Source organism: Symphodus melops (assembly GCF_947650265.1).
Source record: "Symphodus melops genome assembly, chromosome: 11".
NCBI classification, from domain to species: Eukaryota; Metazoa; Chordata; class Actinopteri; order Labriformes; family Labridae; genus Symphodus; species Symphodus melops.
This window is the reverse complement of record NC_136701.1, coordinates 18,560,601-18,588,590: the sequence shown is the minus strand read 5'-3', so window position 1 is coordinate 18,588,590 and position 27,990 is coordinate 18,560,601. Positions and strand designations below refer to the sequence as shown.

The following is a 27,990-nucleotide window of genomic DNA, read 5'->3' as shown; positions in this document are numbered from 1 at the left end:
TAATTCTAACCCATATCATGGCTCAAAGTGTATAAAAACATTAAGTAAATAGCTTTTTCAGGATATTTTATGATTTCTTAAAATCCAGGACCTTAAGTGAATTGGTGTAAAGTGTACGGTTAAGAAGACACAAATAAACACTGAGGTAAACGTACATTTATTTTTGCATACATACAACATAAACTGCTTCATACATAAATGTGCAATCTGCTGTGCACTTCAAATATGGAACGTTGGATATTAACATGAATCGCAGCTTCATGTTTTCTTTAATACATACAATATGTTCAACAACACAGACTCTTATTTACTATGGATTATAACCATAAAAAGGGACACTGACCTCACAAAAGGAGCATTTTGTTTTCCTATAAAATGTTTAATTGAGCATGACACGAAGCGCTGGCTAGTCACCTACTGTTAATGCAGAACCAGTTATCTACTGCACACATTTGGATAACACACTAAATGCATTGAACAGATGACATCGACATGTAAGCAGAGGCCACCCGATACACTTGCTTACATAGATAGCTACTGCTTTCAGTGCAGTGAATGACACTACTTTTTAAATGTCTTACAATATGTATTGCGTTGTGGTTAACAAAGCGCTGAAGCATTAGCTAGTCTTTTTTTTCGGGGTTAAATGTTTTATTCTCCTTCAAAATCCTTTTAAGAAATTTCAGCCAATCACATCATTTCTGAAGCACTGGAGGGGAAATCTTCATATTGGACTACAACAGCTTGCATGTGTCATGTTAGGGAGGATTGGAGTCTCAATGGTCTCATTTAGCAAAACTATTGCTCGTCAATATGACCCCTGACCAGTTAAACTCAACACAGCAGTGTAGGGTTGAATGTGAAATACTAACACATGCCACCACACACACACACTCACACACACACCTCATTAAAGGTCATGGAATCATCAGGGTTCAGTAACTATTCCTCTCAGCTGGAGAAAACCGATATAGGATCGATAAAACAAGTGAGCCTGTGAAGACTGAGAAGAGTTTAACACCCAACACTCAAAGTCACACCACCATCTGGAATGTGAGCTGAACTGCGCCTGGGAAGGAAACAACAAACACTTGGCTTGGAAATGTATGTCTGGTGGTGCATTTGGTTCAAACACAGAGTGTAGTTGAGTCTCTATATTCAAAGTAGTGAAACATCTTATGGTGCTGCTACAGAGAAAAATCTCACTCAGGTGCAGGTGCTTTGGAGAAAAGAGAGCTTGTCTTGTGTTGTCACATTGTTCGCATATAGTGCTGCAGCTCTGCGGCCTTTTTTGCAGAGAGCAGAAATACACAGTTACAGTCATGACTAAGTGAATACAGCGGCTGTTAAGTGAGAACCTGTAAGCAAATACACTGTGCGACTTAAAAGAAAAGACTTCTCGGTAGGGGGAAAAAAAGTCTGGTATTTCACTCCAAACTCTGTACACACACTCACATCCAAACACAAACACCACGACAGGCGATATACACCTCAAACACGACACGTTACTTCTCAGCACAGTATCAACAACAGATTATTTAGAGTGAATCTCCCTGGAAATGAAAGAATAACTTTTGCATGAACATTTAAAATAAAAAAAAAGTGCCCTTTCATTATTCAATATATGACATGTCTTTTCTGACATGATTATTACTGACCCTACTTGAAAGTAACAGAAGTATACACACACACACATAAACCATCTTCTCTGAATTTACAACCTTAGGATGGATAAATGCTTTGGATGAAAACAGTACAGAAGTGAAATGGTCAAGTCCTCTCGTCTGTTCAGTCTGCAAGATGCTGATTTTGTTGCTGTGCCATCACAAGGATACAGCCGAATGAGCCCGAACAGCATCTCAGTGCATATCATTACACGCTGCAAACCACTGATACAGTCATCACAATCACGCACACATTAAGCGAGTGATTTTCATACTGAAAACCTACAATTGTACATAACCACTACGTATAGGTTTCGATATAGAGCTACAAAATATATGCAGCAAATGTTGAAATCCCAGGAGTAAAATGATGACTGGGTAGCGAGAACAAAAAAAAAGACGAAAAAAATCCTGGTTTCAAGGATATGACTTGATATTATAGAGCGTCAGACATGCAGCGGTGAACGGTTTGATTGCCTTTACTGATGTCTGCTGTTTTCTTGCTCACACTGTCGTTGTGTGAGCAACAAATCAATGCCAAAAGCCAGCGCAACACAAAAAGTACATTCATGATAAAAGCAATGACAGAATATGACTCTTAAATCTGCACAAAAGAACAGGAACTAAATCTTTGCAAAAAAAAAACAAAGCAAAGACTTCCGTCTTAAATGTAAAATCCTGCAGTGTGTAGACTCGTACTACATTTAAAGTTAAGAAGCTGAGAGAAAGCAGAGCGTTCCCCTTCGCTCTGACAATCTGGCTCTGATTTACAGATCGCTCAGCGTCGTGGATATGATCGGCGGTGCATCAGGTCAACGCTGAACGCTGCACGGCCAAACAGACAGGTCTTGATATTGCACAAGTGGTCATCGCACATGATTTGTGCTTTTACATGTACTTGTATTGAACTATATATACTGTGGACGCACACAGACGCGTTTGCTGACATAAATTAGAATCAGATGGATGTCATATCAAAATAAATGTAACATCAGGGCACGACAAACGCCTGTGTGGCACGATGGGAACACACTTATAAACCCTTTGCTGTGATTCAGGATGGGGATTGGTCTATACTTCCTAAATACTGTCTCTTTAGTACATACACATAAACATATACACATTTATCATAGATCTATACATATCTGGATATGCCCTTTTATTTACTGACTAATCTTATCTTTCTGTGGACTCCCTGGGGAAGAAGCAGTCGTCGATGGAACCGTCTGGGGGCTTTGGGTTAGTGGTCGCAGTTCTCGTCGGGATAGGAGGAGGGAGGGTTTGGTAAACAGGAGGGGTCGAGGACAACCAGTCGGGCTCCGAGTCAAACGCAGAGCAGGGAGGCAGAGTCTGAGACCTCGGCGGGAAAATTGGGGCCTGTGGTGTTTTGGCTGTTGTGAAATCTGAATCGTCGTCGAACGTGACCCACTGCTTTGTTGGTTTCCCTGCTGGGGCAGGCGGCTGGCGACGAGGTGCGAGGGCAGGCGGAAGGGAGGAGGGCGGTGCCAGAGGTAAGGTGGGGGCAGGAGACGGGTCAAGGGTGAGGGGGAGCAGAAGAGGAGCAGGTGTGGGATTCAGAGTGGATGATGGTCCAAAGAGGGACATGGTTCTTTGGAGATGGGAGTTGGGTGGTGCAGCGGCAGGAGCTTGTGTTGGGACGAGTGGCTGAGTGAAAGAAGACATAGTCCTCTGAAGGTTTTGCATCGGGGAGGGACCTTGGAAGCTAAAATCTGGTGTGAGCGACCGCTGTTGCTGCTGCGCCAGAGGACCTGTGAAGGGGTTGGTACTACTGGGTCTGGCAGGAAGCGGGTCGGTCAGGAAAGCGCAAGGGGAGGCGCGGAGCATCTCCTGCGAGCGGCTACGGGACGGGATTGGAGGGGGCGGGAGCAGAGAGGAGGCGAATGGCGACGGGGTGGAGAGTGAGGAGGAGGAGGATGACTCGAGCGCCTGCAGGTCTGACAGTGCCGACGCCTGGAGGGAGAAGGATGAAGGGAGAGTGCTGGAGGACAACTTGGAGGCAGGAATGGAGGGAGGAGTATGCATGGAGGAGCCTCTGGTCAGGGACTGTGTGTTGTGCCAGGAGGACGATGAGGTGGAGGTGGAGGTGGAGGAGGAGAGGAAGTCAGGTGCAAGTATGTCAAATGGGTCAGCGTTCCATTGTGCTTCTCTCTGTATTCCATTCAGTCCGTTAGTCTAAGGAGGAAATATCAGAAAAAGAAATCCCATTAAATGTGAAAAAAAACCCACTGTGTCCACATGACCCATGCACTATTTTTACTGTAAAGTCTTTAATGAATTATGATATTTTATTATAACGTTAAAGATACACTTTGGAGCTCCTGTGTTAACGGTTCAATATTGTCAGTCAGCGTTTCATAAACAAAGAGTAAACTTTTTTCTGCCTTTTAAAGAACTTCCAGAGTTGAATTTGGACTTTTTAGAAAACCTCTCTGAGAAGAACGACGACTCACCGTCATTCACGAGAATATAAGAATCATAAAGGCTCACTTTGATTTGATGAACACGCTCTGTCTTTGACATAAATGTCTATCTATCATCTAATTTACTACATCAATGGAAAGATACAGTATGTGACTGTCTGGATGTGTTGGGACAGCTGTGTTATTGGATGTGTTAGAACTATCATGGACTGCACTTTTTTTTTTTTTCCTTTTACATTCAGATCCATAATGGCTCTCTTGGTTTAGAGACTCCACAGCGTATCTTTAATCTCAAAAGAAAACAATTTGAAACATGTGCTGTGTTTCTTGTCCGAGAAGTGACGTGTGTTCTGACGATCACTAAACTAATACAAATGAAGGAACACAAGCAAATTAAACATGAGAAGATGTCGTTGCATATGTGTTCACTCTCGGCGACCTGAAACACAGTGAGCAGATATGAAAGGACGACTGAGAGGAAAACGGCGAACAAAAATCACATCGATATGTTCTCTCCTTTTGTTCATGACACGATGGGTTGAAAACAACACAAACGATGCTCTGTTTCGTGAGTCTAACACACAACAATGCACGGCCTTGGAGTTGACTACAAACATCCAGATTAAAGTAACAGAAGAGGAGAGGTAAAAAGGACAGAAAATCAAGCACAAAATGAGGAGAGGGAGGGAGGAGAGGGTTACTGGGTGTGACGTATGACAGATGTAATCAGACCACAGGACTGTTGTGCTATGGAGGATGAGACAAAAAAAAGAAGGGGGGGTTTAATATCAAGTACCTTTCACCCTGTGGGCTTCTCCGGCTTGTGAGAGAAAGACAAATGAGTCAGAGAGACAAAGGCAGGAAGAGTGACACAGGTGACTCAGCTCATCAGAAGTGAGAGAAAAAGGATCAGAAAGAGTTGCAGACCTCGCCTTCTACATCTGTCATGATTTAGCGTTACATATCTCGTCCAATAATCAGAGCAGGAGCAATACTTTCTAGTACGAGACTGAATTCCATGCCAGGAGAAACATCACTCAATAGATGACTGTGTTAGTGTTCTTTGTGCTGCAGCTGAAATTCCCCCCCCCCCCCCCCGAAAAATTAATTGAAAAGATCGTTGGCACCAACCTGTGCAGCTGGGGTTGTCTCAGGCTTGGCAGCGTCAGGTGGCAGAGCGTGGGAGGAGCGGGAGCGGGGTGGTGGTTTAGGGGAGGAGAGACCCTGTGGAGGGCCAGCAGGAGGAGCAGCAGCGCCTTGCTGTGGCTGGAGTGGAGCTGGGAGATTGGGATGCATGGATGATGGAACCTGGGGTCTGGCTGCAGGGGGCTCTGTAGGGGGTGGTCCTGAGGGTGGAGGACCTGAGTGAGGACATGAATCAAGCCTTAAAGTCACTGGAATATACTGATGACATTCCAGAGTGAAAAATAAAGAACGTTGCCCTCTGTGGGGGAAAAAAACAAACAACAACTCTTCTGTACCTTGAGGCAGGTCAGGAGGTTTGCCCTGTGCACCCGGCACAGGTCGTGGGGCTCCTGGGTGGGTGTCTGGGATGGGCCGAGGGGCCCCGGGATGCACCTCTGGGATGGGTCTTGGTGCTCCAGGGTGGGAGGGAGGTGATGGGCGAGACTGAGGGGGAATGCTGATAACCCCAGCTCGAGGAGGAATGTTCTAAACAAAATAACGCAGATAAAGACGAGAGAGAGAGAGAGAGAGATGAACAAATTGCATTAAATTAAAAAAAAATATATCAAAAAACAAATAAATATGAAAAATAGGTGTTAAAAACGTACCGGTCTGGATATACCCCCCGGACCAGGAGCCCCTACCGTTGCCTGGCCTCGACCTGAAAGAGACACAAACCAGACACATTACTACAACGAACAATCAAGTAGCAACTCATTCAAGAACTGTAAGCCCACCCTAACCTCTGACAGGACAAACACCCAGTGCTTAAACTCATAATCACAAAGATGACTCCGTCACTGTGCGGCTGCAGGAGGTCTGGAGGCAGCGTGTGAGCACACACCTTCCTCTCACTATTCTCTGGCTAAAGGCCTCTCAGAGCCTGTGAACACGATCCCACCACACACTGCATGTTTACTGCACAATCACCAAACACAAGTCCGACCTGCTGACAACACACACACACACACACACACACACACGCTGTACTGTGACAGAAGGTTCAGCTAACCATACATACACAGAGCCCTCTCTAACACCCTGGTACAATAAACTGGGGGGGGGGGGAGGGGGGGGACCAAAAATATTTTGTCTTCATCCGTGATAACTGCAGTTACTTTGTATTTGTGGCACTCACCTGCAGCAGCATCTGGCCGAGGAAGAGCAGGGCTTTTTGGTCCTTTGCAGCACAAAGGAAACCAAACCACATTACCGTTACACACAAAGTGAAATACTTTTAACAGTAAGCAGCTGTTCCCAGTGACTCTAAGCTTTACAAGAATCCCTGGGAGGAGCATATGGTGGTAATGATGCAGCAGCAGCAGCGAAGCCTGAGATGCTAGGAGTCTGAATATCGACCTGCAGGTGAACAATTTCACCACTAGTCATACGGGATGAGTGCATCCGAGCTGACTTGAAGACAATTTTGAGTCTCAACCAAAGGGTTTGTCAAAGTGTCCCAAATATTACAGTTATCATAACACGGGGCTATTAAGGTGAAAGCACAAGGGCCAAAGTCAAATCAACCTCCAATTGTCCTCAACCAGCATCCACAGCATGTACAAGCAAAGCTTGCGAGTGAGCCAGCTTACTTCATTCCTATCTTTGATTACAGTTGCACATGCTCAGTACTGATCTGTATGGAGGTTTATGGCAGTAGTAGATTAGATCAATGGGGAAGGACAAATCTCTCTGAATTTACCTTCAGTGATAAATAAACAATGAGAATGCACATGGTCCCTCTCACCTTACAGCTCTCTTTCATTCTTTAACCCCTGATTATTTCCCATAAATAAGTGAGAGACATTTTCCCAACAGGCTAGAAAAACACATCTCTCCTCCCCACACCAACAAGACTACGACAGGACACAATGATGCAGAGTCGGTCGACTGTGACACATCATTGTCATAAAGCATCAATAACATTGATGGCTGGCTGTTTCAGACTACAGGGATCGTCTGATGACGTTTAAAGACAAAGCCACATTTACCTTCACTGCCTCTCCTACCCAGCAGAGGGCTGGGACATTTCCTATAGTCTTAAGTCAAAGGAGGGAAACAGTGGTTTTTTAAGGATCAAAGGGAAAAGTAAAAAAAGAAAAAAAAACAAGACCGTAAACTGTATGGTAGGATGCACAAATTGAAAAAAAAACTTGACATAATGACCAAACATCAACTCCTGCGACAGACAAATTCAAATGAGCAACAATGTTGAGGACACTTAATGCCCCTTTAACAGTACTCTACAAAAGAGCAGTATTTATAAAATGATTGCTAGAGGAGGTTCATTATCTCTACACACTTTAACATCAACCAAAATCACACCTAAGGGGAGCGACAAGACGCTAAATCACTACCTGCAAGTGAACAACTTCACCACTGAACACAGGATTAGTGCAGCCGAACTGACTTATATGTGACTTATATGTAACTTTTAAAAATACTGCTTTCATAACGATACCGAATGGCTGTCAGGCGAACTGCACCAGTAAACTGTCGCTCACTCTCCCTCCTGAGCTCCGTGCTCATACGTACACAAACGAGCATTAACATCGGCCCACAAACACTGGATATTTAGCGGCATAATGTTTCCAGAGAAGTTAAGTGGTCGTACGTGTGTGTCTCACTCTCCATCCTACAAGCGACAGTCTCGGCAGACACCGCCTGAGAGCAGGAGTGTGTGCTGAGTGTGTCCGCCTGTGAGAGCTCCTAGGACTGATAGAAGTGTGTGGAAGGCGGCCTCTGGCTGTGCAGGTGAAGGTCGGGAGTGTGTGATGAGTTTGTACTGTTGATTTCGGTAAGCGGAGAGGAGCGAGGAGGACGCTGAGAACGCAAATAAAATGACACTTCCTGGAAATTTGGCAGAAAATCGGACCTGGGAAAAATTGCATAAAGGCAACACAGATAGACAGTGATCTACTTTTTTCACATCAGTTAAATGTTTGCTTATTAATGGGTGATAAAAAAACCACAACGGTTTATACATGTAAAAAGTTACATATATATGTAATCTGTAGCGATACATAAATCATTGGGCAGTTCGCCTGACGGCCATGTGGTGTCACTACAAACGCAGTATTTTTAAGAGTTACATATAGCCCCTTTAAATCCCAACCAAAGGGTTTGTCATAGTGTTTTGCACCAAATATTACAGTTATCATGACACAGGGCTGTTCATTTGACAGCACAAGGGCCAAAGTCAAATCAAACTCCAGATTGCCCCAACCAGCATACACAGTGTGTACAGATGTAGCTTCCAAGTGAGCCATCTTACTTCATTCCTATCTTTGATTTCAGTTGCACATGCTCAGTACTGATCTGAAGGGAGGTTCATGGTAGAGACATTTTCCCAACAGGCTAGAAAAACACATCTCTCCTCCCCACACCAACAAGACTACGACAGGACACAATGATGCAGAGTCGGTCGACTGGGACACATCATTGTCATAAAGCATCAATAACATTGATGGCTGGCTGTTTCAGACTACAGGGATCGTCTGATGACATTTAAAGACAAAGCCACATTTACCTTCACTGCCTCTCCTACCCAGCAGAGGGCTGGGACATTTCCTACAGTCTTAAGTCAAAGGAGGGAAACAGTGGGGTTTTTTTTTTTTTAAGGATGAACAAAAGCAGGAGAAAAGTAAAAAAAAAAAAAAAAAAAAAAGACCATAAGCTGCATGATAGGAAAAAAATGAACTTGACATAATGACCAAACATCAACTCCTGCAACAGATACACTCAAATGAGCAACAATGTTGAGGACACTTAATGCCCCTTTAACAGTACTCTACAAAAGAGCAGTATTTATAAAATGATTGCTAGAGGAGCTCCATTATCTCTACACACTTTAACATCAACCAACATCACACCTAAGGGGAGCGACAAGACGCTAAATCACTACCTGCAAGTGAACAACTTCACCACTGATCACAGGATTAGTGGAGCCGAACTGACTTGAAGATAATTGTTTTTGAGTCTCAACCAAAGGGTTTGTCAAAGTGCCCCAGATATTACAGTTATCATAACACGGGGCTATTTAATGTGAAAGCACAAGGGCCAAAGTCAAGTCAAACTCCAATTGTCCCCAACCAGCATACAATTTCAAATATATGAACAAATAATTGAGCAGCATCCACAGCATGTACAAGCAAAGTTTGCGAGTGAGCCATCTTACTTCATTCCTATCTTTGATTTCAGTTGCACATGCTCAGTACTGATCTAAATGGAGGTTCATGGCAGTTAGGAGATTAGTTCAGACTGATGGACACTTTACACAGCCATCAGTGTGAGAATGGGTCGGTGTGACCTGCGGTGTAAAAGCCCATTAAAGGAAGAGTCAGTAGCTTTTTCTGACTAAATAAAATATAGACTTATACAAATATGAAGTGGCTCAATCATCTCTTATAGACCTCCATATATGTGTGGTGGTGACTGTGTCTGCAGAGTCCTGATCCTCTGCCTGGATTTGGATGTTCTGGTTTGTATTTGGTTGACAGGGGGTGCGTTTTAATCTTGTTCGTTTCCCCCAGCCAATGACAGCACACAGATGAGTTTAGGAGTGGATACAAGTCAGCGATTGGACGGGATTCAGATTTGAATATGACAGGCGTGAGGCAATGAAGAGGAAATAAAGTGAGCAGTAAACATACACACTACTTCCTGCAGTGAGTGAGTGTTTGTGGCGGGTGAGTCCAGGAGGAGGGGCCCAGTTAGCATGTTGTGTTTACAAGCTGCAACTCACAAAGCTACTGACTCCAGCTTTAAGTCGTCAGAAGACTAGAAAAGCACAAAACAAGCTCAAGTCCATTCGCCATTTACTTTGTAATAATTGTTGTTTTACACAAACAATCTAACGGTCATTAAGATACTCGACGGGGAAGGACAAATCTCTCTGAATTTACCTTCAGTGATAAATAAACAATGAGAATGCACATGGTCCCTCTCACCTTACAGCTCTCTTTCATTCTTTAACCCCTGATTATTTCCCATAAATAAGTGAGAGACATTTTCCCACCAGGCTAGAAAAACACATCTCTCCTCCCCACACCAACAAGACTACGACAGGACACAATGATGCAGAGTCGGTCGACTGTGACACATCATTGTCATAAAGCATCAATAACATTGATGGCTGGCTGTTTCAGACTACAGGGATCGTCTGATGACATTTAAAGACAAAGCCACATTTACCTTCACTGCCTCTCCTACCCAGCAGAGGGCTGGGACATTTCGCACAATCTTAAGTCAAAGGAGGGAAACAGTGGTTTTTTTAAAGGATGAACAAAAGCAGGAGAAAAGTCTAAAATCAAAAAGATTAGCTGCATGGTAGGATGCAAAATTATTATAATTTTTTACATTATCTTTACGTTATGATGAAACAGCAACTCCTGACAAATTCAAATAAGCAACAAACTCACAGATTGACCACAAAAGAGGACTATTTTTTAAATGATTAGTAGATAAGCTCTATTATCGCTACAGATATACACACATAGACTCAACAGGAGGCTAAATCACAAGATTTTATATTATTTTGAACATCTTATCTACAACCCAAACCTAATCTAAGAGCTGTTAATCTAAAACCAAGCATGACTCAGCAAACACAGGGGGAAGCTCTCTCCCAACACAAAGGCTGAAAGTCTATAAAGGATGTTCTGGCACAAGCCGGGACTCTTCAGCGTGTCATCGTACTAAATAATTGCCCTTATTATGGCGATTGCTTAGCTGAGTATAGGAGCTGATGACAACCTACTGAGTCAGCACTACTGCAATGTCATTCTCTTATGGGTAGATAAGAAATGCTTGAGCAATGAAAGCACACAGTTGTACAGTGATGACTTTACCTCCAGAGGCCCTTCTAACTGGCAGAGGGCTCATGCCGCCTTCAGAAAGGAGGCGAAGAAGTGGGATAAAGGTGAGAATGTTAAACATCTGCCTGAAGTATCTCCTATTTACCTCTCTCTATATATCTGTCTACATCTACATCTATACACACACACACACACACACACACACACACACACACACACACACACACACACACACACACACACACACACACACACACACACACACACACACACACACACACACACACACACACACACACACACACACACACACACACACACACACACACACACACACACACACACACACACACACACACACCTCCCATGTGAATATTAATCCAAAAAGTTGATACTTTACCTGATGGTGGTGGTGGGCGTTGAGGGGGCGCTGGTCTGGCTGGTGGAGCGTTGGGACGAGGGGGAGGAGGCCGTTTGGGCTCCAGGTTCAGAGATGTGGGAGCACCAGGCTGAAAATCAACAGGAGGCCCTGAAAGGAAAGAAAAAAAAACATTTTAATTCAGCCCATAAAAAAACCCAAAACCAAACAAAACCAAACAAAAAAAACCCTGGTAAATAAGCAACACAGGCAGGTAAATAAATACGAGTTTATGATCTAAAAAACAAACAAACAAACAAAAAAAACCTTGAATTTCCATCGGGATCAATAAAGTATCTATCTATCTATCTATGAGCTACTTTTGTAGCATTTCACTCTTATTATACAGTCCATTTTTTTGTAATTAGGCCAATTTTCTGTGATCCAAATTGACATTATGGACAATTGAACACACTGGTCAAATATAAAAGGAGTCATGTGCCCTGCTTCTTGGCAGTCTAAAAAAAAAAAAAAAAAACTCTCAACAACTGCCATTTTATCTTTTTTGAACACAGTGTGAAGAACTGATCAGAGAAACGATAAAGACAACACTGCAAACATGTCACTCCAAGATTATTATAATTTTTTTTCTAAAGGAAACAAGTGGTTTACTGTTAGACACACCACACGCTTTCTAACACCAAACATCCGCTAAATCAACACACATTTGATATTTTACCTGAAATCTCTCTCCTCTGTAAGGCTGGACTACAATCTGCTTGGAGTCATTACAAAACAGAACACAATTGCAGTTTACATCTCAGCAGGCAGGCTGCAGTCTGAGCAGGTGATTGGCTGGTACTCTAGTAACTTGATTCCAGGTGTTGAGTCCTGCTACACGCGCTGTAATTACCTTGTGACGGTCTCAGAGGTTGTGCGGAGCGACTCGGCCTGCTGGGAGCTGTGGGTTCGCCGTGGGTGGGGGAGGAACAGGGACTGCTGCGGGGGGAGGGGAGAGGGGAAGATCCAGGGCCAGATCCTGCACCAGGCTGCAGGTGCTGGGGAAGAATCTCCTCCACCTCATCGTCCACATCGCCTTGTACAGGAGACAAGAAGACAGGAGTTAACTACCTGTCAAAGTGTCTCACCACTAAAGCAAATCGGACAAATGGTTCAGTAAAATCATCAAACTTTGAGATTGGTTTGATTTCATGATTCTTCCCCAACTACCTTCCATATCATAATCATCATCCCCCATGTCAGTGTCCTCTGCAAGCAGGGTAGAGCTGGCTGAGGTGGGGATGCTTCCACAAATTCTCTCCACGCTCATCTCCTCCTCGAGACTCTTGATCCAACCTGGACTCTTCAGGCGGATGTCAATCATCTTGCCAAGCACCTACAGTGTCACAAGAGATAAGCAGAAATTAGTTAGTTATTAGGTATAAAAACTAATGACAAAAAAAAAACCTGAAAGAGTATTTTTTTTATGTCTGCATCAGTATGAAATATGTTATTAAAATAAAGTTCTGAACTTACAGTGGAAGCGCTGAGAGAAAGAGCAGCAAGAGCAGAGTAACCTTCCAGGAAAGTCACCCACATTTTCTCCTCAACAAACCTGCATACAAAAAGGACATTTTTAAAACACAGTCTTGAAGTCTGAGGAGTCATTCATATCTGTTTTTTTGTTGTTGTTGGTTTTTTTTTTAAACTCACCTGATGAGGATGACCTCTCCAAACTGAGCGAACTTGTCCAGCAGCTCGTCTATGAGGGGGTCGTCAAAGTAGTCGTCAGGGCCGGAGGAGCAGAGCGACACGAGGATGGTGCCGTCTGGAGGTCCCTGCAGGGCGATGACATCTTTGTAGACCTGGTGCCGAGCTTCTGGGTCCACCTCCAGGATGTCCACGTCTATTATTGATACCACAGGCCTACGGGAAAAAAAACAAAAGAGCTCCATGAGGATGATCTTTAAGTAAGGAGGAATATGTTACAAGTACTATGACTATTGTTATTCACCTGTGGTCTGAGGTCTTGAGCTCAGCCCTGCCATAGTACTTCAGAGTCCCGGGGCTCCAAGGATTGTCAGGATTGTCCTCTTTCTCTCCAGATGTAGAAGCTGCCCCGACTACATTCATTTCTTCAGCTGCAAAAACCCCCCCCAAAAAAACAGATGTAACACGGATATCACGATAAAGAATCCGCTCCTCTTGCTCAGCAGGCAGGCAAATGTTAAAAATAAATTCTGCACGTGTTCCCTTTTTCCTAATGAAGGTCTGACACTGAGGGAACACGGTTATTAAAGCGGGTAAGGGGCTTCCCATATTACCAGTTTTGTCAAAGTTCCACTTCCTCCTCTTCCACAGTATGCGGTCAGTCCAGGCTGGCGTGCGGCATTTCTCACTGGTGTCATAATCCTCAGAGAAGAGGTCGTACTTGTAGGTGGGGGCAAAATCTAACTTCCCCTCGATGAAACCTCTGAAAACCTGGGAAGCATTTTAGCGCAAGTTACAGCTTGTTGTTTCCCGTTTAGAGGAAGTCAAAGTGATAAGTGCAGTACACATGCAGCCGTGCTGTATTCATACCAAACCAGCGTTCTTCTGGTCAAATAACTGGTCCCCTGCTGTCAAAGCCTCCCAATTCTGCTGTCTGATCAGCTCTTTGACTTCCTCGTTGGGGAGGCTGATTCGGTAGTTGAAGTCTCCGCACCAGAAGACGTAGTCATGGGAGTATAGCAGACGACCCTGGCGTGGTCAAGAACGATAAGGTTGTGCTTTGTTTTGTGCAAAAAATCTCAAGTTGACGTAGTTACGCCGGTTCTTACCATGGGGAAGGTGAGCCTGCGTGTGATCTCGTTGTAGTCGTCGTTCCTCTCCTTCACCTGTGACTGTCCGGCAGCAAAGTGGGAGCAGACGAAGCAGATGCTGGTGGTGTGGAACAGCAGGCGGATGGCAACACCTCCTTTGTTACCTGTAGCCCCGCCCATTCCAGTCTTTACAGTATCCACAGCTACATCCCTAGAAAACAAATTCAACACCAAGATTACATTTGATACCATGCCCGTGAAACGTGTGGTATTTAGATCAGCTCAGCATATCCACCATGTATGGTTCATACCTGATGAAGGGAGCGTGCTGCGGGCGGATGAAAACAAACAGACACACGCCCACCAGCTGCTCTGAGGCCAGCAGGACGTACTTGTGATCCCGGGATATGTTTTTCTGCAGCTCAGCTGCCCAAAGTTTCTGGTTTGTAGTGCTGAGACCGAAACAGAAAGAAGAGTCAAAGTGAGGAGAAACAAGCCTTTTAGTCCTTTCTCAAAACATCCGGCAACAAGATTTCAAGCTACTGTAGGGCAAGTCAGAATATTCTTGTCCAATCAGGCTTAAGCAGCAGATGGTAATGATCATTACCTTGAGAGCAAATTGGGAACAAATCTACTCAGAAATCAATCATGTGGATGACAGAGCCAGGTTTGTTATATCAGGCAGAGATGTTGCACACACACGTACCTGGCACTGACAATGTTTCCAGCGTTCAGTTCAACCATTTCCTCAAAACCAATGGCAAAGATATCTATGGGGTTGGCTTTACTGTCTGTAGAGAGGAAAATATTCACATATAAACATTTAAAAAAAGTTCACATTATAGTAGTATTTTATTGATATAATGGTTTGATTAAAAAAAAAAAAAAAAAAAAAAAAAGAATTCCCTGATGTCTGTTTTAGGTGTTTAAAGTAACTTGTGCCCCTGTGACACGCAGACGTATGCTGAGGAATGAGGATGAACGAACGTACCCTGGAACTCAGGATGACCCGCTTTCTTTGGAGCGTCCAACAACCAGTCGTTAAGTGTCTGGTTGCGGAAAGCAATGCTGCGAAACTGTTTACCCCCGTTGACATTCCAGGTGCCGACGCACACCCGGATCTGCTTGGGCTTCGTGTACTTTTCGTAGTTCTGACACATTCCCAGCAATACTCTTGGGGAGGCTGTGGAGGGGAGAACGGTGTGAGTAGAGCATGAAATGGTTAAGAATGCGTGTGTGTGTGTGGGTGTGTTTGTGTGTTTCTATAGGAATGAAGGCGAATCAAAACCGTCAGAACAAATGGGAAACATTCAAATACAACAGAGGGAGACAAAAACAAACGTTTTTAAAACATGGGTCGTGGGAGAAAGTAAAAAGAGCAGAACTGAGACGAAAACACAGATACCATTCAAATAATCAACTATGGTAATGGTTTATTGATGTTTGTTAATTACCAGCACGGTTGATGTCAAATTTCATTATAAAATTCTCCATCCACTTGCTTTTTAATGACTTTAGCAAAAGCCTGACGAGATGCAACAGGCGGAGGCTTAAACCACCACCAGCATTGGATTATAAATGAATGAACAACAACGAGCAAACACAAATGAGAGGACAACTATGTGGTGACGATTTCCATCCACTAGGGGGCGGTCTGTCAGTTACTATACCTGATTGTAAGACCGGCTCAGTGACTAAGATTGTGAGCAAGGGCAGCAGAGAGAGAGAGAAAGAGAAGGGCGGGTTAACCAGTGCTTTGACAGATAATGCCAGCAGAGCATTAGGGCAGCATTAATCTTATGAGGACAGCGAGCTGACACACACAGATTACACTTCCCTCTTGACACAGAGCAGAGGACAAACCGAGCTGTTGGTTTGATTGGCTTCTGGCTCCAACTGAAGCTGGTTTAAACTTGTCAAAACATTCAAACAATCCCAAGCGAGGACTACTATTACGGGAATATATGAGATGTGACATGTGAGACAGAGCACATTCTTGCATTTGTGACGCTATTCATTCAGGAATTTTAGAAATGAGCTCAAGAGTTCGCTTAATAATTCATTTCTCATACTACACACGGTTCAAAGAATTACCGTAAAGACTGGAAGTGGTGAGCAAGGCCCGAGCTTTGTCTGCCAGGTCACTGTTGAGTGTGGAGCCCAGCCTCAGGATGTCGATAGCCTCCTGCTTAGAGCTGTCAAAGAAGTTGTTCTGGATTGTCCTCGTCACTGAACGGGCTCCGTCTTTAAGCTTTCCCGCCTAAACGCACGAACACAGACAGTTAAATGAAGAGAATAACTTAGCTATACTTGTATGTGGTTAAAAGGCTTTCACATCAAACTCCATGCAGGGAAGAGAAGAACAGGAGGAACATATCAGGAAGATATATACGATGACACTTTATTCAGCAGTTCAGGAAGGATCAAAACTGCTTCACAAGGTGAACAATTTTTGCTGCATAATTTGAAGAAGTGAAAATTTGGATGGATTCCTTCAGGTTTATCCAATCACACATTGTTGCCAACATTAGAAAGGAAACTGCAGTAAGAATGAGCTCTCAACAATCAAGGACAATGTCAATTTTTCCTGAGTGTCTCTTTTACTTAAAGGGGAGATATTATGAAAAATCCACTTTTTTTTTTCCACATTTGGATAACCTGAGTGTCTATCGACAAACAAAAATTGAAATTAATCCATCCAGTTTTGTTTGTGGTCTACCTTACCTACCCGTCTTACCACACAGAAAAGTGCTCAGATTCAAAATTTCTCAGTTTGTGACATCACAAGTGGGATTCTGGTAAGAAAATTCCCTCCCCTGGTATATGCACGTATTGGCTCCCCCTCCAGCCTAGAGCAAAACTTTAGCGCAGGTCAGCCATTTTTATTCTCACTACAGAGGAGTGAGGCCTACCGGGAAAACTCAGGGGGGCTCACTGCATTTAAAGAGACGCACACCAAAACGGAGCGTTTCGAGAGAGCTGGTTTCCACAGGGTCACAAATCTCCTGTGTTGCTTAGTTCATGTTATATTTTGACCAAAGCACAGCACAGATGTTTCATTTAGAGCACAGGGGACCATTTGAAAAGGTGGAAAAAATTGTATAATATGTCCCCTTTAATTGAAGTAGATCAGTAAAGATCTCTGTGAAGCCTCCAAAAGTTGCCAGGTCAAGAGAGAATTAATCACAGAGATACCTCGAGTAGAATTCTTTAAGTGTCAAGAGGTGTAACCCAACCCGTCCTCCATCAACATTAACATCATTTTAACCCACGGACACTGAAATAAAAAAAAATGCACCAGAAGGTCCCACCGCTCAAACACGACATCGAGAGGCTCGTTCACTTACCACAGAGAGAGAGAGAGAGGTCCGGAGGACAGCAGAGAGAAACAGCACACAAGAGTTAAGAAACAGAAGCACACACACAACCCTACAAACAGAGGGGATCAACTCTGTCACTGCACGCATAATGCAAAACACACCACTATCATCGTCCCTCAGCAATGTGGCATGCCACTCCTGTTTGGTTTTTCAACTTCCTTTATGTGAAATCAAATGTGTTTCTCAGGTCACGCTCTGACACTGACCTGATCTGAGGTGTCGATGGAAGCTATTGTGAAGTGTGCTTATTGTGTAAGCTATTGAAAATCTTTGTCTGCTTAAAGCGTTTCTCAGAATTGTCCATTTCAACCTTCACACATTTAGAAACAACGATTCAACATTGATTTCCATTTTGCTTCATAAACAACCCTTCGAGACCCACTTTTTTTCTCAGTTAGAAATGATAGTTAATCAGATGCTATGATACACAATTTAATATCCCTGGCAAGTATTAAAAATTGTTGGAAACTCAAAATTATGGATAACAAGACCTGGTAGTTTAACTAACAATACTAAAGAACATGAAATGCAAAACATCTAAGGCATCAGAGGATATCCTCTCTTGTCAAACTATAAGAGTGCATGTTTTTTTTCCCATTCTGTGTACCTTAGCTTTGCCATCCAGGGCCCCAGTGCCTGCGTAGATTTTGCTGACCGAGTCTCCGTTGGCAGACCACATGGTCCTAAAAACCTCCTGGAACCTGGCCACCAGCTGGGGTTTCTCAGTCAGACCCATTTCCTCCAGCTGTTTGGGCAGCATCTATTATAGTGAGGACCAGGGGGGGGTTAGATCAAAAGCACAATCCCTCACAAAGAGTGAACCACAGCTTTCACAGCCTCCTACCTCAAGAGCGAAAAAGGCCTGAACACTGTTGGTTCTGTCCAGACAGTCCAGACAGTTTGTCCGAATGGTCCCACCCTGAGTCCTACAGAGACACGTCACAATGCTCAGAAGGAACAAGAACAAATGCCACGTCAGAAAACTACATGCACGTTTGCATTTGTTTCTCACCTTGAGATGCCGGTCTCTCCCGAGTAGTAGAAGAAGCCGCACTCCTCTATGAACTTGCTGAGGTAAGGTTTGAGGACGCTGTGGAGTTTGTCGGCCTTGCCTCCCTTCACATTCTGGTGATAGTCGAAGTTCACCATTTTCACATATGAAGCATGCTCAGACGCCTTCAGGTGACTCTGATAGTGACACAGAGAGAGGAAGAAGACGCCCAAAATTTCAACTGAATGCCCAAACGATTCATGCAGCCTTGATGCAGTCAGTAAATCAAAACCGAAGGCTTGTGTTCACGGAAACTTTTGAATGTGATCGGTGAAAATGCACGTCATGTCTCAGGTTGGTAAACTTAAGATATAAACACATTTGTTTCCTTTTACATTCGGGGGTGGGTGCTCATAAGCTTTTACTTCGGCCGACTCCTTTTGAGCAGAACTTCAACTGCTCAAATAAACAAATAAAATAAAAAAAATTAAATAAAACATTTGGTCATTAAAGTTTTGCCAAACAGATGTGTGTGTGTGTGTGTGTGTGTGTGTGTGTGTGTTGCAAAAAGAATAAGAGCAGTGTGGACATGTTGACACTCATGACCTTCTGCCTGTGAGTTCTGGACTAAGTCTGTGTCGAGAGCAGCTGATAAATGTGACAAACACAGAGAATATTTATCTCACCTGGAATGCTTTGCTGAGCATGTGCTCGCCCTCCTTGCTCCCGAGCAGATTGATGATCACCTGTTTACCGTACAACCTCCGCAGCGCAGTGAAGTGTCTGGAGAACACGTCAACAATATACAGTAAGCATAGTGAAGTTGAAAAATGACTGAACCAGTAACTAATAACAGCATAATTACATCTACATGTCATCAGATCACATCTCAAACACTGCTAAGCTCACAGCACACAGAGAGATTCTAAGAGATATACATTTATTTGTTTCATAGCTTATTTATATTTTCATTCATTCTTTCACTGAAATAGCTGAAAGAGTGCAGTGCATTAAAGATACTGGTTGATTGCAGTGTGTACTCATTAACCCTTTTGGGCCTGAGGCTGCCTCAATAAAACAACCTCTAAAACCAACGTACTGTTCAAAAACAGCCTCCCAAAACCTGAGGGGTTTACAGAAAAAACTTCCAATTCCAACATTTACCAAAAACAGTAAATAGCAACAATCTGTTGTTTAAAGGAAGAAGCACGCCAGCATCTCATCCGGTCTTAAAGCTACAGTAAATACATGCAAGTGTTAAATCAGGTCTAAATGGGTTAGGACAGTGTCTCAGGTTGGTTGTTTTTGTAAGGCTGGAGAGACTGGAGAGTGAATTAGGAATAGTGCCATGAACTTCAATAACCTGAGGCCTCGGGCTCAAACTGGTGTATTACTTTTTTTTAAAAAAAGAAAAATGGATGGAACAGGAGCATCATCCAGCAGGAGTCAGTGTTTATAAAAAGATTCCCTGTACTATCAAAAGGAATTTCAAGTGAAAACAAATTACCCCGAAAGAAAACTGACTGCATGTTGTGAAGGCTGATCTGGACAGATCCTGAGATAGACGAAACGTGTTGCCAAGTGTAAGTGTGAAAATATGACTAATTCAACTAAAATGGTGTAGCAGCTGACGCGCTCGTCTCGGCTTGTTCAAGACAACAATAAGTCAAAGAAATCTGACGTGAAGACTGAGCTCAGCCCTGAAGTCGAAGAGTTCTACTAAAAAAACAACACAAACGGCCTTCATAGCTTTTCAGCAACATGTGAAATGAACCTGACAGATCGTTTAGTAATCTCAATCTCTATTTCTAATCAATGTATCCTCGCAGTGAATGAATAATATGAACGCTCACAGAGCAAGGCTGATCAGGCTTAGGTGTCTGAAATCAGGGATACTCTCTGACCATCATCTCTAACGTGTCTACTCAAAAGGAAAAATCAGAGGACACACGTTTACTTTCATATATCATGGATTCAATTAATTGATATAAACGTGTAATTATGATGAATCTAAGTAACTGTAAAATCATTTCAATTAAAAGAGATGTGCAACCATCAAAGAAGGCCATACAGCTGTCCCTAGATAATACAGGAAATACAGGTTATTAAGGTGGACAGCTCATGTGTCCTCTGAGGACACACTTCAATTAACATCCTCACTTCCAGAAGTGTGCAGAGCTCTTCACAAAGCGCACTTGGGAAGTAACTGCAGGAGACATTGTACTATTGTGTCTCCTCAGCGGTAATCTGTTTGTGGTCGGATAAAGTAGCTGGAATCTGGTACATAGGCAAACAAAACCTTTGTGTGCGCACACACACACACACACACACACACACACACACACACACACACACACACACACACACACACACACACACACACACACACACACACACACACACACACACACACACACACACACACACACACACACACTCACACTACATAGAAAATGTAATGACCTTTCGAATGCTGGTGCATTTGCCTCAAATCCTCTGGAGAGTTTGACACGGTGGGAGCCAACCTGCAGAGAGGACACAGTGAGAAAAGACAAAAAAGAAAAAAAGAAAGAAAAAAGACACTCGTAACAGTTTCCATCTTTACTTCAAATCAAATCTTTTTATTATTTTTTTTAAAAAGGGAAAGTTGTGCAAACAAACGCGATGCAGATGTACAGAAAAACCTGGCAGGGCCGTGAGAACTTTGGACAGAGAGTTGGGATAACGTTTGAACAGTGGAAAGAAGAACGTTTTAGTGTAAACAAAAACAAACGACGACATACAGCAGGATGACGGTGACACAGGAGCAGCACGAGGAGATTCGGTCATACGGAGACAAAGACACTGAGCAGTTGAGAAAAACGTTTGTCCATCATATCAACTCAATTTGACCTTTCACAATGTGACCTTTGGTTTTCTCTAATTCTCATATGCGCTTCCATTTTGAAGGCATAAATGTTTGAGTGGATCCCGAGAAAGGCAGAGAGGAGTGAAAGCAGGCACGGCCACACCTTGCCAAGCTTAGCAGGAGGCTCGCACAGTCACTGTTGAACTGAAATCTACTCGCTCATCACTGCAGGCCCTTACTTGTTTCTTGCTTCTCTGCATCTGTGCAAGAACACAGCCCTGCTTTTATTTTTATTTTCCTGCTTTTCACATCGCTTATCTCTCTCTGGCTGTCTCTGAGAACTTGTCATCGAGAAGCTAATTCACCACAGCTTGAACCATTCAGTCTCTGCGCCCTTTTTCTCCTCTATAGTCCCTCCATTAATGCCACAGGTCATCTTAATCTAACTCTAAAGCCGTCAATAGAAACAGCCTCTACTACTTGCTCTGCAGACCTGATTGGGATCTCCTGAGTCATTGTCAGTAGCAGGTTGAGCTATTTTGCTCCATGCTGCTGTTGTCACTCTGTCCCCCCCCCCCCCCCCTCTCTCTCTCTCTCTCTCTCTGCTGTTGTGCAGCTCTATGCATATTTAATAACTTCCTGAGATGGCATCTGAAAAGGATTCAGGTTGCACTTGTACACCTCAGGCCAAAAGCCCTTTTACCATTTGGACAAACTGAACAAAATAACAGCCAACACCTGGACTGTGACTTGACTTATCACGTTTAGACACTGGTTATTATTTACAGCATTTGATTGGTTAGTTTCAAGGCATGTTTGAAAGTGTCATCGTGCGTTAGCTTGTTATACACGTTTGTTCACAGGCAGTTCTTAAACTAACCTATTAAAGTTAAATGATTAATAATGATCATCAAACAAATAAGACAAGACCCCTCACTTAAACCTCAACTTAAAACCCATTTTTATTCTTCGGCTTTCAACCCAGCATGAGACTCTGTTCCTGTTTTATTCTTTTTATTGTTTTAACCCTGTTATTGTTTTACCTATGTTTTATGTTTCATGCTCTTTTTTCTCATGTATGTACAGCACTTTGTCCCGGCTGTGGCTGTTCAAAGTGCTTTATAAATAAAGTTGAGTTGAGTTGAGATTCATGTCATTTAAGGTACCTTCCACGCAACAAGCTAGAAGACTAAGAGTCAGCCGCCCCTGCTGACATCTTTTCACTTCTTTTCCAGCAGGGTTTCATTATTCTACACTACAAGTATGGCAATTAGAATAGAATATTACGTCTAATGTAAACTAACAGTGGAGAGATCAACAACTCTCCCGCCGGATTAAACTGAGACTATCCATCCTGCTCAGGGAATGAATCAGAGAGAATGGGGAGGAGAGAGTAAGCCTTTCAAAGCCATGTTCGGTAGAGGGGACTAAAAGCTAACACAAGGCTCTAAAAGCAGAAGGACTACAGTTCCATCTGAAAACAACCCAGAATCCACTTCCCTATCTTTTGACCAAACCATAGACCTTGTGCACCGAACGGTTGCCTAACACCGTCTTGGCTTTTTATCGGCCTTCGAGGAAATTTAATAGCCATATTCTGAATTAAAACCTATCCAGGTGTAGGGGAATAATTAGGATTTAGCTGAGAGTAGTGGTCGGGGGTTGCTTTCAGACCAGGCTCTCACCTGACCAAAGATGTCTGGGAGCTGAGGAAAACAGAAAAATGCCCTTTACCAACCACTGCATCTATCACTGACCTCCCCCAACGCCTGATGTAGTCTGTGCAATGTCAGGACGAGGGCGGGGCAGAAAGCCAAAGGATGTGGTTTATGTTGATGTTCTCAATGGTGATCCTGCCCCCTCATTTTCATGTCCAAAAAAAAAAAAAAAAAAAAAAAAGAGGGGGTAATGTTTGGGATCTTGATAAAGATCCGGACTGTGATTGGTTCTCATCCCTGGTCTCTGACATCGCACAGAGAAACCGTCAACTGAAGTATGGAAGCGCCAGCACCAGAAAGAGCCGATAAAAGTGAAAGTTATACCAGGTGGGGGTTTTCATCCAGACCATTACGGTGCCGATTCTCATTCAGTTGCAACAAAACGCCCTTAATGGACTTTTTCTGAACACAGCATGGACAAAACGGGTTAAAACTAGAACAGATATATTGAGTGTAATGACGAGGAGACTTACCACTCCTGTCTTTGTCTCAACAGGTCCAACTGACAAGTTCAAATACATTTTGTCCTGAACTCCACACAGGCTTTGTCTGAGATCACTGTTTACACTCAGAGCGTGCACGAGACCAGACTGAGCCTCGTCTTCTAACTGGAACATTTACAAACTGTTCAAGACTTCGACACCAACATGAAGGCGGCTTTACGATTTTTTTTTTTATAGTACGTGGCCTAATATGTGAAAACCTCATCTTCATGATGAAAAAGCTGGCCGTAGAGGAAAGATTTGTTTTCCCGTTACCTGAATGCCCGGCTGTTCCCAGAAGAGAGGGATGGACCCACGGATCTGAATGAACGACGAGACTTTGTCATCCAGGAAAATAACCTGGAAGAAGAAGAGGGGAATTTGGTGAAGTTCATCAGCGATGTGATAAACTCATTTAAACAAAGGACGGGGGGGGGAAAAAAAATCACACAACTGTAAGTCCTCAATGACCAAATAAAGAAGTGAGTGAAATGACTTCACTTTATTGTTGGGAACAATACAAGTATGTGTCTGTGGCCGCTTTGGCAGGAGGAGATGAAAAAGAGGAATTGTGTGTGATATATGCTGATGTTGTATTTTCCAAGACCAAATTTATTCACCAGTGTTACAGTTACTGTTATACCATGTATGGTTATTTGTATGGCCAATATAACAAGACCACCTGACAATCCAATATAATCCAAGACAAACACCCTGCAGGGCATTATGTTTCAGCATCAATTGTGGTACTTGTTCGATGTATTCTGCTGAGCCCGGAGCAGTTAGTGAAGTGAAACAGGAACTATGAAAAGGGAAAACTCGAAACGAGTCCTTTCACCAACAGGAAACGTAAAAGGTCACCCTGCACAATCAAACTCACATTTACCTTTTCACACTGTGCTGACTGGCCAATAAAAGTGAAACACTTAAAGGGTTGAAAAAGCTTCAGACTTCGGCTTGACCAATCAACTCTTGTGCTGGTATATGTTCATCATCATCACAATCATCATTGTCCTCCTCCTCGATTTCCCTTTAAATGTTCCGTTTTCTCAGCACTGACAATAATTAGCATTTTCATTCAATAGTGTCAGAAAAAAAAAAAAGGCTAAAACAATAGCGTCTTCTTTCACAATGCTGTTCCAGATTTGCTCTTGAACAGTCAATGGATAACCAGTGTTTAAATAGAGTGTAAACACCAAGGTCAATTCACTCTTTAGACAATGTGCTCACTGATAGATGTTACTGGAAAAAGAAACAAATCAAGCCCTGAGGGGAAGACATTTCCATAGCGACATGGAAGCACTCGTTCCGTCATTTCTTTGCAAACCGGCTCCAGTTTACATAGAAATGGACTAATCCAAAGATTACAACCTGCACTCCCAGCTCATGTTCAACTGTCTTTTAATTTGTTATATGAACCAAGAAAGACAAATGACAAAACAAAAACGGTGTGTCTGAGGTTCTGTGTGTCACTGCCTGCTGGTTTATGTACTATCTGCCCTGCTCTGACAGCTACTGGGCACCAGCATTGCCATGAACATAGCGCATTAGAAACAGATGTAATTCTATCAGGGAAAATAAATAAAATAATAAAAAAATAGGACTCACCTGTTCAGTCTCCACAAAATTGGCCACCTGCCCGTCATCGTTTGTTCCTCTGACGTTGAATCGCGTGCCGGCTCGCTCTGAGCTGAGTCGGGAGAAGATGCATGCTTTGGCCTGTTTGTGTCCGGCGTAGATGGTCCTGACCTCAACACCACCGCACATCAGCCTCAACAGCCAATCGTCGCAGTTTACGCCGTAGTGCTTGAGGTGCAGATGCAGAGATTGGTTCCTATTGGTTTATTAAGACACAAAGAAATCAGTGTGAACAGAGAATTTTCACACCTTGGGTTGCAAATCACACAGCCCCCATATCCCACAATCAGAAGAGACTATTTCATCACAAGGATGAGCAGATTGCAGAACATGTACTGAGTTCATTTTTACTAGTTCAGAGATCCACACTATTCTCCTTATAACAGTGAATCACTCCATTATTTTACCAGAAGAAGCGGTTATCTGTGGTGTCTTCTAGGATCCTGCGATGTGCGTTAAGACTCAAGTCCATGCTGACTCCGGTGGCAGACCAGGCAAAGTAGAAGTGTCCTGAGTTCAGAACCTTTCGGACCTCGGAAATTTTGTCCTCATCTCCTGGGTCATTCTTAAGTGATATAAAGTCTGTCTGTGTCACTCGGAAAACCTCCGAATCCTGCACCTTTCCCACGGAGCTGCATCCTGTCACAACCACCAGACTGTGGAGCATGGAGTCGCCTGCAGAAATGAGGGGGCGTATGGTGAAAAAGAAAAGAGAAATAAGAATAAAACCATCCAAGGTAGATCGGTAGCACTGGTTTAAAAACCAAAAAAATAAATAACGTGCATAATGAGCATGGACACAAAATGATAATTACACATTGGTGCAACTGTCTTAAAGGAAATCTCCAGCCAGTCAAATCTCAGACATCACTAACACTAAGCTTTAATTGTTGATACAGATTTTTCCTTGTTGTGATAACAAGAGCCTTCAAGGTCATGTGAAGGACAGAAAAAAAGCAGCTTATAAGCAAGCAGCAACAGGAATTCACAAACCAGAGGTAGATGACAGTTGCACCAGAACCTGAGATCAGAATATGGATTCAGGAAACTTCCGTCAGCAACGATGAGAGAGGATGTTTGGAGCTGCTTACCCAGGTTAAGGCGGAGGACGCCTAGGATTCCATATGCATCCACAATCCTGGTGTATGTGTTTTTAATGGCCTCCTTCTCTGCTGCAGCTACAGATAGAAAAATAATGCATCAGAATTTCAGTTCTTTGTCTCTCATGGCCCTATTCCTACGACACGTCCTCATTTGGGACGAGTATTAAAACGATGTCTTGCAAGAGTGAAAACAAACAAGAGGATGCCTTACAGAGAACGGCAACTGCCCCCGACTCAAACATGAGACATTCTTCTCTGGTCCTAGTCTCCACTATGACACTGTAGGGAGGTGGGTCCAGCTTGTGGTAGATGCGATATCCCTTGCTGAAGGCCATCGTACAGCCAAGATGAAAAAACCTAAGTTACAACCTGTAAAGCAAAACACACTTAATGACAGCAGATCTTTATGAAAACATTTTAAATGTGAAGGCTACTAACAAGGCGTGATGATGCTCTGGCTTTAGATAAGCATAAGCATACAACACTTGCTATTAGAGGAAGTCTGGTTCAAAATGTGAAGGGATTACAGTTTTTATAAACGACAATGAGACTGAAACAAAAGATAAGACTTAGCAAAGAGTAAATAACTTATAACCAGTCAGACTGCAGGTTTTTCCATTTCTGTAGGATTAGACCACATTATTGTGTAATAACATGACAAATTGCGCTATTCAAGCTGATGACAAAACTATCATTGCTCAATAACATAACATAACCTCAACAATGAAGGACACTCATAAACATTAAAGCAAAGTATATTTTATCAAACTCATTGTTACAGGTTATAGATTATGAGCAGCAGCAGCAACACTGCAAGCATTTACGATAGGCCAGGAGACTCAAATATCATCCTGACACGGACAGTCACGACTTTATCATGCAACTGCAGCAGGACGAGCTAGCACCTGCGTTTTCTACGCTAGTTAGGTTTTGTACGATGTTTAATGTAAAAAGCAAACAAGAGAGGCAAGCATGTTGGAGCGAAAACATCGTGCTGCCCTTCACATAATCTAGAGCTAGCGGGTAAGGTTAGCTATGTTAGCTGAATTAATCACAGGGAGAGCTATGAGTCGCTAGCGGACGGTGTTTTGATGGTGGTACTACCTGCACGTCCGGGATCACTAACTGACATTTACTTAAACAGACTGCGCCACGTTATGTCAATTTAATACTTAATTTCTTATATAAATTGCGTTTCAATGGGGGATTTAAATACCACAGAGAAAGCCCTGTGGATTTCGTCTTACCGTATCCCCCCGCCGGGTTGTTACTCCGCTGTCACAACAAAATCCTTCCCGGTGTGTGTTGACCAAATGGTACATCCCGCAGCAGAGCCCGCCTCCCTCACGTTACCGTAATACACTGTGAAATGGTTTGTAAAATTAATACACATAGATAAACAAGCTTGATAAATTAAACTTCCCTGACAGGTTAATACAACTCAAAAGGCTTCAGAGATTGTCTTTTTTTATAGGCCTGTTAGTTAAAAATGATTCTCGAAAATTGTCACAAAATGTTCTCGTCCGCCCTTTAGCCATGATTGACAGGTCCTCCGTCTAATCAAC

At 43.1% G+C, this 27,990-nt stretch overlaps 1 protein-coding gene across 11 annotated transcripts; it reads right to left on the bottom strand.

Moving 5' to 3' along the window:
* Positions 1 to 138: 138 nt before the first annotated feature.
* On the bottom strand, positions 139 to 27,780 carry synj1 (synaptojanin 1). 11 transcript variants are annotated; one of them, XM_079356670.1, is made up of 34 exons: positions 27,673 to 27,780; positions 26,637 to 26,794; positions 26,414 to 26,500; positions 25,730 to 25,997; positions 25,293 to 25,518; positions 23,961 to 24,044; positions 21,100 to 21,161; positions 19,323 to 19,419; positions 18,658 to 18,833; positions 18,490 to 18,571; positions 18,253 to 18,405; positions 16,360 to 16,525; positions 15,936 to 15,959; positions 15,257 to 15,448; positions 14,972 to 15,056; positions 14,577 to 14,717; positions 14,284 to 14,476; positions 14,045 to 14,203; positions 13,789 to 13,945; positions 13,479 to 13,605; positions 13,178 to 13,390; positions 13,001 to 13,079; positions 12,695 to 12,860; positions 12,378 to 12,560; positions 11,507 to 11,635; positions 11,140 to 11,178; positions 10,484 to 10,531; positions 8,820 to 8,867; positions 6,429 to 6,470; positions 5,899 to 5,951; positions 5,587 to 5,776; positions 5,237 to 5,466; positions 4,902 to 4,925; positions 3,721 to 3,857 (listed from the first exon to the last, which is right to left on the bottom strand). In XM_079356670.1, the coding sequence occupies exons 2-33, from the start codon at positions 26,758 to 26,760 to the stop codon at positions 4,905 to 4,907; spliced, it is 4,044 nt and encodes a 1,347-aa protein (XP_079212796.1). In that variant the 5' UTR covers positions 26,761 to 26,794; positions 27,673 to 27,780; the 3' UTR covers positions 3,721 to 3,857; positions 4,902 to 4,904. The 11 variants fall into 11 exon arrangements, with proteins under 11 accessions (XP_079212794.1, XP_079212797.1, XP_079212801.1 ...); XM_079356668.1 differs by lacking the exon at positions 4,902 to 4,925 and having other exon boundaries at positions 139 to 3,857; XM_079356671.1 differs by lacking the exon at positions 4,902 to 4,925 and having other exon boundaries at positions 139 to 3,857; positions 16,360 to 16,516.
* Positions 27,781 to 27,990: the final 210 nt, after the last annotated feature.

Excerpts from the sequence above, each read along its gene's own strand:
- synj1 (XM_079356668.1), bottom strand. The coding sequence starts at position 26,760 with ATGGCCTTCAGCAAGGGATATCGCATCTACCACAAGCTGGACCCACCT. Across the intron at positions 18,834-19,322 it reads TGCTCAGCAAAGCATTCCAG|AGTCACCTGAAGGCGTCTGA; the intron begins GTGAGATAAATA and ends TGTCACTATCAG. Across the intron at positions 5,467-5,586 it reads ACCTCCTGACCTGCCTCAAG|GTCCTCCACCCTCAGGACCA; the intron begins GTACAGAAGAGT and ends GTCCTCACTCAG.